At 26.0% G+C, this 16280-nt stretch overlaps 5 protein-coding genes across 5 annotated transcripts in view; 4 read left to right on the top strand and 1 right to left on the bottom strand.

Annotated features, from left to right (window-relative positions):
• Phum_PHUM213830 (inosine-uridine preferring nucleoside hydrolase, putative) overlaps positions 1-370 on the bottom strand; it is a gene marked incomplete at both ends in the record, with an annotated part of 890 nt that extends 520 nt beyond the window's left edge. The window contains 2 exons of the mRNA XM_002425619.1: positions 28-106; positions 188-370. Of these exons, the coding sequence (XP_002425664.1) occupies positions 28-106; positions 188-370 (262 nt within the window). The remainder of the gene's footprint in view (positions 1-27; positions 107-187) is intronic.
• A 1734-nt stretch (positions 371-2104) lies between these two features.
• Phum_PHUM213820 (uncharacterized protein) lies at positions 2105-3805 on the top strand (the record flags this gene model as incomplete). Its single annotated transcript, XM_002425618.1, has 3 exons — positions 2105-2213; positions 2705-3079; positions 3741-3805. 3 exons carry the CDS (start codon positions 2105-2107, stop codon positions 3803-3805), a joined length of 549 nt encoding a protein of 182 aa, XP_002425663.1.
• Positions 3806-4467: 662 nt separating this feature from the next.
• Phum_PHUM213810 (odorant receptor, putative) lies at positions 4468-7305 on the top strand (the record flags this gene model as incomplete). The annotated part of the gene is made up of 9 exons (XM_002425617.1): positions 4468-4617; positions 4710-4977; positions 5641-5831; positions 5991-6213; positions 6298-6481; positions 6573-6672; positions 6757-6861; positions 6930-7085; positions 7255-7305. The coding sequence occupies 9 exons, from the start codon at positions 4468-4470 to the stop codon at positions 7303-7305; spliced, it is 1428 nt and encodes a 475-aa protein (XP_002425662.1).
• An 827-nt stretch (positions 7306-8132) lies between these two features.
• Positions 8133-10338, top strand: Phum_PHUM213800 (uncharacterized protein; the record flags this gene model as incomplete). Its single annotated transcript, XM_002425616.1, has 10 exons — positions 8133-8249; positions 8350-8509; positions 8588-8670; positions 8757-8970; positions 9052-9174; positions 9258-9435; positions 9517-9670; positions 9745-9960; positions 10034-10207; positions 10279-10338. The coding sequence occupies 10 exons, from the start codon at positions 8133-8135 to the stop codon at positions 10336-10338; spliced, it is 1479 nt and encodes a 492-aa protein (XP_002425661.1).
• A 1555-nt stretch (positions 10339-11893) lies between these two features.
• On the top strand, positions 11894-15636 carry Phum_PHUM213790 (uncharacterized protein; the record flags this gene model as incomplete). The annotated part of the gene is made up of 13 exons (XM_002425615.1): positions 11894-12088; positions 12204-12377; positions 12485-12609; positions 12687-12916; positions 12957-13027; positions 13138-13465; positions 13490-13882; positions 13962-14271; positions 14369-14636; positions 14739-14913; positions 15017-15159; positions 15229-15487; positions 15581-15636. 13 exons carry the CDS (start codon positions 11894-11896, stop codon positions 15634-15636), a joined length of 2727 nt encoding a protein of 908 aa, XP_002425660.1.
• Positions 15637-16280: the final 644 nt, after the last annotated feature.

Below are 16280 nucleotides of genomic sequence, written 5' to 3'. Positions count from 1 at the left end.
ATGGTAAATCTGGAAAATAAAAATCACCGAATCCATCTTCTCCAAAATATTTATCCATAACGGAAGTTCCTAATATTGAATTATTTAAACCTTTGTAAATGGGAATCTTAAACAATAAGAAAAATGATTGAAATTAAATTTTTTTTTTTTTTATGTCAAAGGTAAAGGAGTATTTTCAAATGCTCACATCCAAACGATTCGCTGTTTTTAATATTTTCAATACGTTTTTTCCAACATTATCCACGTCCGTATTACCAAAAACTGTCGTTATAAAAATTGTTTTCACTCCTCCCGTCCATACTTCAGCACCTAAAAAATTTAATATGGCGACACCATCATCCGATCCGGCATCCGTATCGATAATTATCATTTTACTTTCATCCTAAAAAATTAAAAATATTAAATTTTGACAATCACAAATTTTTTTTTTTTTTAATTGAAACAAATCATTTATTTAATAATGTAAATAATTACATTACAAAATTGATTTAATTAAAAATAAATTGTGGCAAAAATAATTTTTTACAGGATAATTACAACTAATTGGAAAATAATAACGACAATTCGAATTTGTTGAATTGAAATCAAAATTTTGTTTAATTTCTTCCTTCTTTTTAACTCTTAATTTAATATAAAATTCAATTCTTACAATTTATTTACTAATAAATAAATTATCGCGCGTGAAAGAAAATAATAATAATAATAATGAGTGAAACCGTAACGTATAAACTAGGAACACAAAAAAATTATTACATAACGTACCTAAATAAAAAAAAAAAAAAAAAAAAAAATTGCGTTCGTTGCCTATGTTAAACAAAAGAAAGTTTTTTTTTTTTGTAACAGATCTAAAAAGATAAATAATTTTATTTTTTTTTACAGTTTAACAGTTTCAAAAAAATAAAAAAATTCCTTATAAAGCATCAAACTAATAATAAAAACAGGAATTACGTAACAACGACAAACTTTTTTATAACAAAAAAATTTTATATTAATATCTTTCTAAAATAAATTTATTAATTAACTCACGAGTTCTTATTTAAATATACAAATTATTATTATTATTAACTAGAAATTAATTACAGTACACACGTTTGAAAAAAGAGAAAAATTTTGATTTCGTTGATGATTAATAATTCAATTAAATAAAAAATTATTAAATAAATAATAAAAAATTATTAATTACCTTTAAATGAGCAGAATTTTCATTATTATCATATCCTTTATTAAGTAATTTATAAAATACATCAAATCCTGATGATTCACAATTGGCACATGATCTAAAAATAAAAAAAAAAATTTAATTAATAATAATAATACTTACAACAGTACATTTTTTTTTTAGTACATTTTTTTACTTACAAAAATTTAAATATTATATATAAAAAACCCAAGTTTATTAAATTCATTTTAAACAGTTTTTTAAAAAGAAAAACACATAGAAACAAAATGTTTTTAAAAAAAAAAAAATTTTTTTTTTCTTTCCTTAATACCTTTAATTAGAAAAAAGGTGATAAGAAAAATAAATTAATTTTAATCACTGTATTGAATGACAACAACATTTTACACACAAAAGATAATTAAAAACAATTTTTTTTTTTTTCTGTGATAACAATAAACGTCATCTTAAACAGTTTGCACAGAAAATAATTATTATTATTATATTTATATATATATATATGAATATTTAATTTAGTTTATTTGTTTTAGATAAAACATGTTTCAACAAAATAAAACTTGATTCCCTATTATCGTAGTAATTTATTAATAAAAAAAAAAAAAAATTATTACACACGATTGAAAAAAGGTTAATAATAAATAATTATTTTACATCATTATACAAATCAAAATGAATATATTTTATTTGTTATAAATAATTAAAATTTAAATAAGTATTTTGTCATTAGTATATAACAATATGTTACGTTATTTTAGCTTAATGGTTAGAGTGAAAACGACGAGGATAACGATTAATAAATTGTTTAAAAAAAAAAAAACACTAAAAATAATTAACCATAGACATTAAATAATGTTTATTCCGTTTATATAAATAAACAAAATTTTTTTTTTTTTTTTTTTTTGCTTAAAATTTTTTCGAAAAATTAAAATGATGACGAAAATGATTCCAAAAATTGTTCGACATTATAATTATTATTCGGATTATTGTAAAATTTCTTGTGAATATGATAAAATCGATTATTTTATCGATACGTATGGTAAAAAAATCAATAAGTATGAACCTGGCATACCTCGTATGATCGATACGAAAAATAAACAAATTAATTCGGATGTATTAAAAACAACGAATAAAAAATTTATTAAAAAAAAAAAAACGTGTTCGAAACCGTTTTCATCATCATCGAGAACTTTGAAAACTAAAGATCTCTGGTTCAGGTACGTAAATAAAAAAAAATTATAAAAATAAAACAGGTTGTGCGGAATTTGTATTAAAAATTATGTTAATGTTCATTTGAATTTGTATTTTACATTAAAAATAAAATAAAAAATTTTTTTAATATAATTTTTGTGACGTAATTTTTTATTAGAGAGAAAATAAAAGATTTTCCGAAAAAGAGAAGGTGCAAGCAGAATGATTTAAATACCTGTACGTATGCCCAGCACCCTCCCAAGCCCAAAAAAAAAAATTAAAAGTTTTGAAAAATGTCTATAAAATGCCATGAAAAATTTTTTTTTTTTTTTTTTTTAGATTTGAAAAAAAAATATTCGACGATATTAAAAACTTCCCCGTGTGTTTTCTGTTTGGGTAGTTTATACGATGGGGGTTATTTACACGATTTACACGAAAAAATCCCGTTTATAAAAAAACAAAGCGAAGAATATGGAGATGATGTTTCCATGAGAATTGGAATGAGAAGCAGAATTACCGTACATAAAAAATGTTACGATGATTATATAGATCGTTCAAAGCATAAAGACATAATACTTAAAAATTCAAACAGTGAAGATTTTTCAAATTGTTCCGTAAAAACGGTTATAAGTGAAGATGAAATCATTCAAGAACCTCCAAAAATTAAACCATTTTTCTGTTTGAAAAAATTTAAACCTCCCCAATTGGATCCTGGTAAGTTTTTAAATGACCTATTCATTTTTTTTTGTTAACATTTGTACGACTCAATCATTTTACAATAAAAAATCCCCTCGAACGTTTTAATTAAAAAAAAAAAAAAAAAAAAAAAATTTGCGGATTTTCATTCAATTAAAATAAATATTATTATTATTATTATTATTATTATTATTATTACCTTGTAACGTTTGAGTGAATTTACACGAACGTTCCAGTTCAGAATAATTATCCAAATATTTTAAATGATTTATTTAACGATGTGGAATGATAAAATCTATAAAAAAAAAAAAAAATTAAATCAATTATTAAAAATTAAATTAAATATGTTGTTGTTGTTTAAATATAAACGTAACTATATATTAATTATTATTATTATTATAAATAAATAAAAAGTAAATTAATAGTTTAGTTAAAAAAAAAAAAAAAAAACGTTTTCAAGGACGCAACTAGGCAACCCTTTAAAAAAATATCAATAATATTATTTAATAAAAAAAAAAGCAAAAAACTTTTCAAAAATCAATCATCGAACATCTTTTTAAATATTTAATAAAATAATTATTTAGATTTTCTACAACTTTTTTATTAATTTTAAGTAAATCCTTTAAAATAAGCCATAAAAAAAAAAAACCAAAACAATTTTTTAAAATTTCTATTTTAGTCATTAGTTTCATAAAATTTCATAAAAGGTATTTTAAATACGTCGATAATGATCAAAACACTTAACTTTAAAATTTATTTATTAAAATTCTATTGTTGGTCATTACAACTTTTTTTTTTTTTTTTTAAACAAATAATCTTTAAGTTTGACGACTCTATTAGCGATTTCAAAAAAAATTATTATAAAAATTAAAATTTATAAAAAAAAAAAAAAAAAAAAAAAAACCAACCAACCAAGGGCTTAAAAAAGTATATTTTTGTGGCAATTTATAAAATTCCAAGACAACGCCCCAATTTTTTTTTTTTTTTTGTTTTATATTAATAAAATATTTAAAACTAACTTCTAGAAAGTTTTTCATTTTTTTTTTTTTTTTTTTTTTTTATGCCCTACAAAAGATATTTCATAAATATTAAAAAACTTAAAAATCGATTTTTAACTTTTCTTTTTTTTTTTTTTTTTTTTTTTTTAACATCCCTCTAATTTATTATTTTAACTACAATATTCAGTATCTTTGTTCGTAAAACTAACAATATTACTAACATTGTGACACATAAAATTCATTTTTTTTCTCCTTTTTCTCTCTCTCTCTCTCAAATTTATTTATTTATATTTTAAGTAATAATAATAATAATAATTTTTTTTGTGTGTTTTTTTTTTTTCATTATTAGAACTCGAAGATAAATTATTGAGATACAGATTAATTGTTTTGTGCCAATAAATAAAAAAAATGGGAAAGTACAAACCTCACGGATTGGTTGCGGATCTTTGGCCAAACGTACGTTTAATGCAATTATCAGGACATTTTTTATTCGAGTATCACGATAATAATTCTGCTATTAATGTACTTGCGAGAAAAATTTACTCTTGGGTTCATTTGGTGAGTTTTCATATTGGATTCTGTTCAAAAAAAAAAAGAAAAAAAGTATTAGTTGAAAACAAAATAAATTTTTTTTTTTTTTTTTTCGATAGGTATTAATATTAATAAATTATTCGGCCATAATTGCAAATCTTGCTATGGAATCCGATGATGTAAATGCTCTTGCTGCTAATTCCATAACAGTTTTGTTTTTTGCTCATTGCGTAACAAAATTTTTACATTTCGCAATAAGAAGACAAAAATTTTACAGAGTTCTCGGAACGTGGGATACGCAAAACAGTCATCCGTTGTTTGCTGAAAGTCACGCCAGACACAGAGCATTAGCCATAAGAAAATCTAGAAAACTTTTAATGATAGCCGGTAATATTACTTATTAATAGCAAATTATTCGCCTCATATAAATGTATTTTCCTTTTTATTCTATCGGTTTTTCTTAAATATTAAATTATAATAATCTTTAATAGATTAATAGTAATCGTTGCCTTTATCGTACTAGACTCTATCATTTCCTTCTTTCTAATTATGTGATGGTGATGTCGTACATTTTTTTTTTTTTTTTTTTTTTTGACTTTTTCCTCCTTCCTTTTTCTTTCTGGGAAAAAAAAAGTGAAAATTTTCAAATTATTTTTTAATATTTTTTTCATTAAGCCGAACATTACTACGCATTTGTTTTATTATCGCAAAAAGGGAAAATTTTCATTTAAAACGATTTTAACATTTATGTAAACTTATTTTGGCAGTGCTAAAATTTTTTTTTTTTTTTTTTTTGTAATGACAAATGATTGCGCCTTAAAAATGAAAGTCACAAAAAAAACAATTTTTTTTTTTTGCATAAAATTCTGATTCCGCAACGTTTCAAATTGATACATGACACCTTTCTAAACAATTACAATTTTACATGCAGTTACGTAACTAAAATTATTAAAAATTATTGAATTATATGCGTCTTCGGTATCCTTTTTATTTATAAGTTTTTTAGTAATTTTACAATTGATAAAAAAAAAGTAATTTTTACCTTTTTAGTTGTGGGTACTCTTATGACGATAGTCGGTTGGACGGGGTCGACATTTTTCGGAGAGAGTACAAAGACAATTTCGGATCCGGAAAGTGGAAATCAAACCATCACCGTCGAAATTCCTAGACTTATGCTTAGAGCTTGGTATCCTTGGGATTCTTCCAGTAGTTCCTATTATCTCTTAACTTTTTTGTTTCAAGTGAGTTCATTTAAACGTTAAAAAAACCTACAAAAAAAAAAAAAATTTTGGTATTGAACATTGCTTTGTACTCCATATTTTAAAACATTTGTAATGTAATTTTTAAATTGTACTGCGCAAAAAAAAAAACTTACATCTTATAATTTTTTTGAATTTCAGCTGTATTGGATAATTTTTACTCTATTTCATTCAAATTTAGTTGATATTTTATTTTGCTCCTGGCTGATATTTGCTTGTGAGCAACTTCTTCACGTCAAAGAAATAATGAAACCTTTGATTGATTTAAGTTCATCATTGGATACATTTAATCCAAATTCTGCTGATCTTTTCAAAATGACCAATACTAATAATGACTCTGAAAATTTGTATGATTCAAAAAATGGTTTGTAAAAATATGTGAACAATATATATATATGGAAAGTTACACTCAATATCATTACATGATTTTATTTATTTTTCATTTTAGAAAGATCAATGAATATTCGTGGGATTTATTCCAATATTAGAGAATTAAAGGGAAATAGAATAAGTGTAGTTAATCCAGTAGGTACAATGAATGGTATAGGACCTAATGGTTTAACCAAAAAACATGAAATGTTAGTAAGATCAGCTATTAAATATTGGGTTGAACGCCATAAACATATTGTGAGGTATATACAAATATTTTTTTGTGGTATAATTTAGATCTTATGATGACACATGAACTTATATTAAATTAGAAACTTTATATAATTGATTCAGATATGTTAGCAGTATTGGAGAAGCATATGGGTTGGCTCTTCTTATGCACATGTTGACCAGTACAATCACTTTAACCCTTTTGGCATATCAGGCAACTAAGGTATTCTTGAAAGTTTTGTATTTTTTTGTGGAAAAGTTGGTTTAATTTAACTGTAACAAACATTTTAATTTTTATTATTCACAGATTGATAGCTTTGACTTATATGCAATGGCTGTATTGGGATATTTAATTTACTCACTAGCTCAAGTTTTTGTATTTTGTACATATGGAAATCAGTTGATTGAAGAGGTATTTTGTAATGTATCTGCTTTTGAAATTTTCTAAATTTATAAAATGATAAAAAACTTTTTTATTAGAGTTCCTCAGTTGTGGAAGCTGCTTACAGTTGTCAATGGTATGATGGTTCAGAAGAGGCTAAAACTTTTGTACAAATAGTTTGTCAACAATGTCAAAAAGCTTTAAGCATATCAGGAGCCAAATTTTTTACAGTATCACTAGATTTATTTGCATCAGTAAGTACTCATAAGTGATTAATAAATATTAAAAACCATAAATTAATTAATTCTAAATGATATTGTATAAATTATAAATGTAATGATAGAAATGATGGTAGTACCTGCATGATGATTATACATCTTTTTTTTTTTTTAAAATATTGTTGCAAATCTTTTTTACTTACAGGTTTTGGGTGCAGTGGTTACATATTTCATGGTTTTAGTTCAACTGAAATAAGAAAAGAAAAGAAAAGTTTTAGTATTCCATTACATAAGATTAGAATATATTTAATTTATATTATTTATTATAATAAGTATTAAAATTATTTAATTCATAAAATTAAACTTAAATTGCTGACAAGAATTCAAGATGAAAATAAACATAATTATATAAAATGAATAATGTCTTTTTCAAAATTTTTTTCCCCTCTTCGAACCAAAAAAAAAAAAAAAATCAATGCAAAAGTAGTAAAAATAATACCGTAAAAGCACAAAATCAGCTTAAAGCAAATAACACAAATAAGTAAAATAAAAAAAAAAAAAAGTCTAGTAATCAAAACCGCCAAAATGTAAAATTTTCTCAAAATGCAGTTTTGTGGGGAAAAAAACCCCGCGTATTTTACGCTATAAAATGCCTTAACATTGTTTCAAACGTTTTTTCAAAATAATGTAGTTATTACGGTTATTTTAGGTTAATATAATTACTTACTATCATTTATCAATTTTCTATTACTGATTTTTAATAATAATTTTTTAGTTTTTTTTTTTTTTTTTTTTTTAAATCTTATCAACTACTTAAAATTCTTTTTTTTTTTTTTTTTTTTTTTTTTTTGGAGACAAAAATGAAGTGTTGTTCCTATCATTCGTAAAAATATACATAAATGTAAATTTCAACTACATGTCACATTTATTATTAAACAGTCTATTATTTTTCAATTATTTTTTTAATCAAATCATTTCGTAATTAAATATTTTTACTAATGATTTGGCACAAATTTAAATCTAAAATATCAAAACAAAATCTATTATTACAAATGAAAGATTATTTTTCATAAAAATTGTAAAATGCAAGGAAACAATCCAATTTGGCCCAACACTAAACCACAATTTTCAGGCAATGAATCTTCTTTCAAAGATGATAATTTTTCTAACGAGCAACCAACCAATGGAACATTTCAATATGTAAGCAAAATTTAAAAAAATTTTTAATTCTCAAAATTTAAAAATGATAAACTTTTCAATTTTTTTTTTTTTTAAAAACTTAATAAAAATTTTAATTCAGGTTTTGAAAAATCCCAGACCTATGACTTTGGGACAAAGTATTTCTCACGGATCGGCTACCATAAAAAATATTCAAAAATATTCAAATGAAGTTAATCAACATTTGCTAAATAAAAATATCCCTCAAACATCACAGAGCAGAATTCTCAATCATTTAAATCGTAAATCGAATATCTAATCATTCATTTTTAAATTTTCGTATTGGAACGATTAAAATAATTTTATTTTATTTATTTTAGAGGAAAATATGAAATCATGTTCAAGTGAAAATTTTATTATTAACCTTGATGGCAATAATGAGCAGTCAGGGTCAACTGTAGAGGTGAGTTCTAAAAGCATTATTTATTTCATATATAGAGAAATATTTTCAAAAAGATAAACAAATTTTTTTTTTTTTTAATATTTTAGCCTTACTTAAACAGAACAGTTTCTGATTACTGCACAATTGATTTTAATTCAATTGAAAATAATAGTAGATTTCAAAATAATAATAATTTTAATTTGCAATTCAACAGTAATAGTAATCATTCTAATGTATTTGCCAATTCATCTAGTAGCAATATTACTAATACTAATAATAATGAACATGAAATCGAAACTTCCTCAAATCAAGAAAATAATGGTATAAGTTTAACATTTCAAAATTTTTATTTTTACTTAAACTCTTTTCTAAAATAAATCTAATTTTTTTTTTTTTTTTTAGAAATTCAAGCAAATGCAAATTTAAATTTAAATTCTGAAATTCAATCATTGAATAAATTTATTCACAAATACATTCCATTCATAACATTTCTTTTGTTAAAAGCTTTATACGATCATAGAGAAGGTAATAATTTTTAATTAAGCTTTTCCCCTATAGATATTACATTGTTTTCTAAAATTATTATTATTATTATTATTTTTTTTTAGGAGTATTTATTTTTATAGGGTTATTAATAACATTTACTCATGCAAATTCGGTTGTTAAAAGAGAAATAGCTAAACAAAGTCGCAGAAGTCTTTGGTCTTTAAGCATATTATTTCTTAATCTTTTTATTTGTATATGCTTTATATATTATGTTTTTCAGGAACAAAAACTTTATAAAAGGTTTTTTTTTTGTATACCTTAAATGTTTTATCGTGACAAAGAAACTGTTATTTTTTTTCACGTATTAATTTTTATTTTCAGTTTAATTCTTATTCCGCCATATTACCATCCAATAAACGTTTGGGAATTGTTGTGGATAGTTTGTATAACAGACTTTGTGTTAAAATTTATTACAATTCAAATTAAGGCTGGAATGGCTTGTTTTCCTTCGAAATTATTACCTTATGCTTCTAGAGTTAGTAAAATTATTATAAATTATTCAATGTCAAATTTAAAAAAATTTTAAAGAAAACAATTTTTTTCTTTTAGGGAAAATGGTTTCTTATGTTAGAATGCAGCTCTCAACTGTACAGGGGTATAGTCCCCATTCAGCCTTGGCTATATTATTTTATGGAAGCTTATCAAGGTTCAGAAAAAGTGATAGGAGTAATTTTTTCTTTGGCCTATGTTGTATCTAAAGGTACCGAAATAATTGTTAGGGCAAATCATTTTATGAAAGCTTTCCTAAAACTTCTGCGAAATGTGGTAAATATATTTTTATATGAATGGTTAATAATTTTTATGAATATTTGTTTTACAAACTTACCCTATATTATAGAGTTTAGGAGTACGCCCAAGCAAAGAACAATTAGACACAGCCGGCTCTCAATGTCCAATCTGTCATGATGAGTATTGCTTTCCAATTTTATTACAATGTCGACATGTTTTTTGTGAAGCATGCGTCACTACTTGGTTTGACAGGGAACAAACATGTCCTTTATGTAGAACTAAGGTTATTTCCTATATTAATATAAAAAAAAAAAAAATTACTAAAAAATTAACTATTAAAATAATATTTTTCAGATAGTTGATGATCCATCGTGGAGGGATGGCGCTACGTCTTTTTATTCACAATTATTTTAATTTTTTTTTTTAATTTGTAAAACTGTAACATATAAGTTAGTATATAAAAATATAACAAAAAAATTTTACACGTATTTTTATGTATTTTGACTTAAATTTAACCATTTGCAAACATATTTCATTTGTAAATTAATAATTATTTTTGATCATTATTAACGACATTTTGGCATGCTTAATATATGCATTATTTTCCAAAAAAAAAAAAAAAAAAGACAGATTTTTTAAAATTTGTTTTTCTTTAAATGTTTTTCTTTTGTGACAGAATAAAAAAAAAAATAGAAATATTAAGTATATTATAATTAATTTTTTTAATATTAACCTTTTGGACAATTTGTAGAATTTCGAATTCGAAGCTCAACTAAAATTCGAGCCTTTTTATTACCATTGTTTCTAAACCTCAGAATCGTTTTAAAACTAACGCTCTAAATGAACAAAGTGTCATGTCTTTGGCGTATGAAAATTAAACACCTTTATCGATATCAAAAGCTTTTTTTCTATTGTAGAAATTAAATTATAATTAAGCAAAAACTTGTTATCAGTTAATTTTTATTTTTTCATTGCCATTAAGTTGCATATTTTTGTTTTGCAGAATAAAAGAAATAATCGATGACGTCATGATATAAAATTCTTACGCTACGCCATTTTGCAGGGTATATCTTTCTCTGCTTTGGAATGTAAAATATTTTCAGTTTTTAAATTTAATAACTAATTCCAAATACGTGAAGATATTCATATATATGCTTTTATAAAGTGCAATTCTTTTAGTATTTATTGTGTTTGTTTGCTTTTAAATTATTCAAAATTCCGGTCCCTACAAAGAAAAGGGAAGGTGCCCAGCCCGGCCCCGAAGAAGTTAAAATGAATAGCAAGCGAAAAAATCGCTCTAATTCTATAAGGTCAGTGAATTTGAGTATATTTATAATAGAATTTTACAAACATTTTTTTTGTCACTGTTTTTTACATTGTTGATTGTTCGTCTACCCAATTCTTACATTGGCCATGTGTAGATACAGGCTTTTGATTTTGTGAGGTGAATGCCCTACCGCGTAAATAATCTTAATGTTGCTCAGCTGATAGAATCTTAAAATTTCCTAATTAAAATAATAAAATTATTTTTACAATCATATGTATATGCCCCATTAAATCAATGTTTTAAAAAAGTCGATGTTAAGAACTCATCATAAATTTGTTGGAAACTCCAAGGCCATCGATCGAACCAAGACGAACGTTTTTTCTCATATATTTTAAAATATAATTAATTTTCTTATTCGTCTTTATTTAATAAAACTTATTAGAATAATTTATTTAAATGGAAAAACAATTTTATATTTCTTTAAAAAAAAAAAAAAAAAAAGAGGAGTAATTTGATTAAAAAGTAAATTAAGTTCCTATCACAAAATCGTTCTTTGTTTTAAAATTGTTTAAATTGTATTTTTAAATAAAATGAAAAATTAAATACATTTATCTGTATAAATAAATTTTTAGATCTCCCAGAGCTGGAAGAGGTACAGAACATAATATTTCAGCAGAAGGGGTTTACAATAATGCTCATTTTATGCATTCAGTAACAAGTCAAGTGGGAACAACTGTTCAAATTCAAACCACTAATGGTTCTATATATGAAGGAGTTTTTAGAACTTTCTCAAGTCAATTTGAAGTTGTTCTTGATCTTGTACACAAAGTTAATGTTGAAAAAAAAGATGTAATCGATGTAAATACACTTGTGGAAAAAATGATATTTAGACCCCAGGTATTTTCTTTTTTTTTTTTTTTTTTTTTTTTAAATTAATTTTTTAAAATTACTCGGTTAAAATTTTTTAAAGTATATTTTTTAATGGTATTTTTGTTGTTTATTAAATGCACAGGATATTGTATTGATGGAAGCACATGATGTGGATATTGAATATGCTACAAGAGGAAATTTTCAAACAGATGCTGCTATCAGTAAGTTTAATGGTCAAGTTTCAGAAAAAGAACTGGAACCATGGGATGGAGCTGGATGTAATGGCGAAGAGTTTGACTTAAATATCGAAACAGCAGTATGTTAAATTTTTAAACAAATCAAATTGTTTGTTTTGTTGAAATCTATTTATTCAATTTTATTTAAAATATGTAATTCTAAGAAAAACTGAATTTTTTTTTATAGAATGGATGGGATCCTAATGATATGTTTAGGAAAAATGAACAAGTATATGGTGTTCAATCTAGTTTTGATCATTCTTTGGCTGGCTACACCTTGCCTTTAACTAAATCAGATTCTAAAGATTATAAGTAAGTTTTTTATTTTTTTTTTATAGCAAGTTTATTTGATTTGAGTTTGTTATGATTTTTTTTTTTTTTTTTTTTAGGGAAGCTGAAGCAAAAGCAGCAAAAATAGCCTCAGAAATAGAAAATAACCCAAGCTATATAGCTCGGTTAGAAATGGAAAATGGAGATGAGGAAGAAATGTTTGCAGCGGTTGTACGGAATGAGGATGAAGGCCAAGGAACCGCTGCTGATATTAGTGTAAATTCTGAAGGAAAATATGTTCCCCCGGCAAAAAGAAAAGGCAACTCTGCTCAAGGGAAATTAGTCAGAGGTGCTCTTCCAAATAATTGTAATAATAATAATATTAATAGCAACACCAACAATAGCAGCAGCATCAGCAGCAGCAGCAACAATAATATTAATAATAATAATAATAATAATAGTAATAGTTGTAATGTAAGCAAAATTTTAATTTTAATTTTAAACAGGTGTAAAAAACATACGTTAGGATCAAATATATGATTCTTACAAAAAATTTTTTTCACTTTGCAGAATCAGTCAGTAACAACGACTATTAGCAGCAGTAGTACCTGCAATTTAAGCAACAATAATAATTTAAATAGTATCAGTAATAGTAGTAATAATAGCAACAATAGTAGTAGTACTAGTAGTGTCATCAGCAGCAGCAGCAGCAATATTAATAATAGTAATAGTAATAATTCTAGTAACAGTACTATTAACAATAATGTTAATAGTAACAATAATTGTAATTCCAATAATTTAAATATAAATTGCTGCAGCGGCAACAACAGTACCAGCAGTAGTCCTGCACCAGCAACAAATACAACAATCGCTGTTGTTGCAACGACAAGTAGCAACAGTAATAATACTAATAATAATTTAGGCAATAAAAATTTTATTAGTTACCCCGCATCTCCTTTTCCTCCACATATAATGCCCCATGGGCAAATAATTACTGCTCATACCATTGTGAATCCTCCGCCACCCGCACACCTCCCTATAATGACAACTCATCAAAGTGTTTTAGCTACTCCTTCGCACCCACACATGCATCCTCCACCTCATCCCGGTTTAGTAAACCAATCATCTCCCCAACCTCCTCCTCCAAATACAGCGATGGCTCAACCACCCATTCATGTGCAACCCTCTATTATTTCACCAAATCAGAGTCAAAATATTATTCACAGTATAAATCCACCTATACGGGAACCTGCATTGACGCCTTCACAAGTTCAAAGTCACTTGCCTCATGGAGTTCCGCATCTTCATCAACAAGGTAAAATCTAAAAATTCTCGAAAATTATAACAGGTTTACATTTAGACAACAAGAACCTAATTTAATCTTTTATTTTCAGGTCCCCAAAGCTACAGCCAAACGGCCAAAATTAACGGATTGGAGCCAAAGCCTCAAAGGCCGAATAGCATTCGGCCTCAGGGGCAACGAGCCTTTCAAGCAAGTGATCCCAGATATAATTTAGTTGATGCTAGAACAGCTTCGGCTACTAGCCACCTTCCTCCTGCTCCTTTTCCGCATTCACAACACGAAATCAAAGGTTCGGAGCAGCAACCGCAAACGGCCCCACAAGTGCAACCACCAGTGCCGCACACTCAACAACAACAACAAGCTCCTCAGCCTCCGCAAATTCAACCACCACAATCAACTAGGTAAAGATAAAATTTGTTAGCGTACATTCTCATTCATTAATAACATTTGTAGATTTTCATTAATTAATAAACGTTAATTAACTTTTTAATTTTTTAGGAAACCTACAAGAAACAGAGAAGACCAAATTGCCGATTTGAAAAAATTTGGAAATGATTTTAAATTGTCAGAAAGGGAAAGCGAGAGTAGTGAAGAGTTAAAAAATAAATCTCCTCCCGTTGATCCCTGGGGAAAAGGAAAATCTCCACCTTCTGATCAGAGTAATAGCGGTCAAATAGATAAAGTTACAAACGCTCTGAAAAAATCTACCTTAAATCCAAACGCTAAAGAATTTGTTTACAATCCCAATGCGAAACCGTTTACGCCGGTGAGTTAAAATTTTTCTTTCTTTCTTTAATTTTTAATTAATCGATAAATTTTATTTGTTAGTTATTGTTAATTTGAATTTTTTTTGTTCATTACCTGACAGAGATCACCTAGTACTCCTACACCATCCAGGCCTCATACACCTCAAACTCCTGGACCAGGAGGTTATTCGGGGCCGACAGGTCCTTTACAGACTGTGATGATGCCAGCTGCTTATGTTATGAGTCAGCCTACGGCATTTCCTCCGCAAACACAAACACAGAGATTTCCTAGAAAAAGTAAAAGGATTATTACAAATTTATTAAAAATTATAAAAGTTTTGAAGTTTTTTTAAATGCGCCATAAATTGAAAAAAAAAAAAAAATTTTTTTTGTTTTAAAGCAGCTGTCCAAATGGCACATAGGCCGGATATTGCTTCTCAAATGCAAGTTGCTGCGGCTACAGGTCAACCTTTGTTAGCTCCAGCTCCAATTCATCAATTTACAGTTCCATATAATCCTCCTCATCCTCAACCGTATCAACAGGTAATTTTGTATTTGTCACCCTAAATTTCACCCAAACAATACATTATTAACGTCGAATATTTCTCGCAGATGGTTAGAATGGTCGCGGGGCAAACGAGTCAAATGATGTTTCATCACGAAGGTACGCCACACGTTCAGTATATGAGTCCTCAAGGCCCCGGGCAACATCCCGCGGCTGCTGGACAATATCCTCCACCTCCGCAGCAAGGAGCTCCTCCGCCACCGCAACCTCCTCATTTTCCAGCTGCAATGGTTTGCCCTGTGATTCCTCCGCAAACGCATATGATGCAACAGACTGTACAATATATCCATCATCAACATCCACAAGGTGAGCAGGTGTAACTGCATGAAAAATTCATTATTATTATAATAAATCGAATCGTATTGAAATGAATTTTTGTTATTTTATCGTAAATCACAGCTGTAGGAAATCAGCAACCTCATCACATACAGGTTATATTGCCTCCTAGCCAATGATAAAACCTGTCAAAGGTCTAAAATAGTAGTTCAGCCTAAAAACGGTTCAAATTTTAACCGAGTTGTGTTGCTTAGAGAAAAGTAAGTTGATGATTATTATTATTATTAACAAATTAAAATTTAATTCGATACCAAATTAATAATTTTCTTTTTTTTTTTTTTTTTTACATAAAGGTTTTTTAAGGAGTCTTTTAGAAAATTTATTGATAGAAGGCATTCCACGCTTCTTGTTTAAAAAAATGGAAGAAAAACTTTTAAAAAAAAGTAAAAAAAAAAAAAACTGGCAAACAATTTTGCTTGATAAAATTTTTATGATAAAAGATTCACACGCTACATTTTTTTTTCAAGATGATGGCTCTACATTTCATTTTGAAATTAAAAAAAAAAAAAAAAAAAAAAAAAAAGAAAAAGAAAATATTTGTTTAGTTATTTATTTAAAAAAAGGTTGTCGTGCACATCATTAATAATTTTCAAAACTTTACGTGACGAAAGATTTTAATCTTAAAATTTTTTGTTTTCGACTATCTATTAATCTAAGTATAAAAAAAAAAAAAAAAAAAAAAAGAAAGAAAAAAAGATTAATTTTTTTTTTTTGTTACCCCCCACTATAATAATAAAATTTCTTTTGCCGCCTCCCTTAATTA

The sequence above is a fragment of the Pediculus humanus genome, genomic scaffold, assembly GCF_000006295.1.
Source record: "Pediculus humanus corporis 1103172107561 genomic scaffold, whole genome shotgun sequence".
Taxonomy (NCBI): Eukaryota; Metazoa; Arthropoda; class Insecta; order Psocodea; family Pediculidae; genus Pediculus; species Pediculus humanus.
Note: the sequence above shows the minus strand (reverse complement) of the source record. Positions and strands in the feature narration are given on the sequence as shown.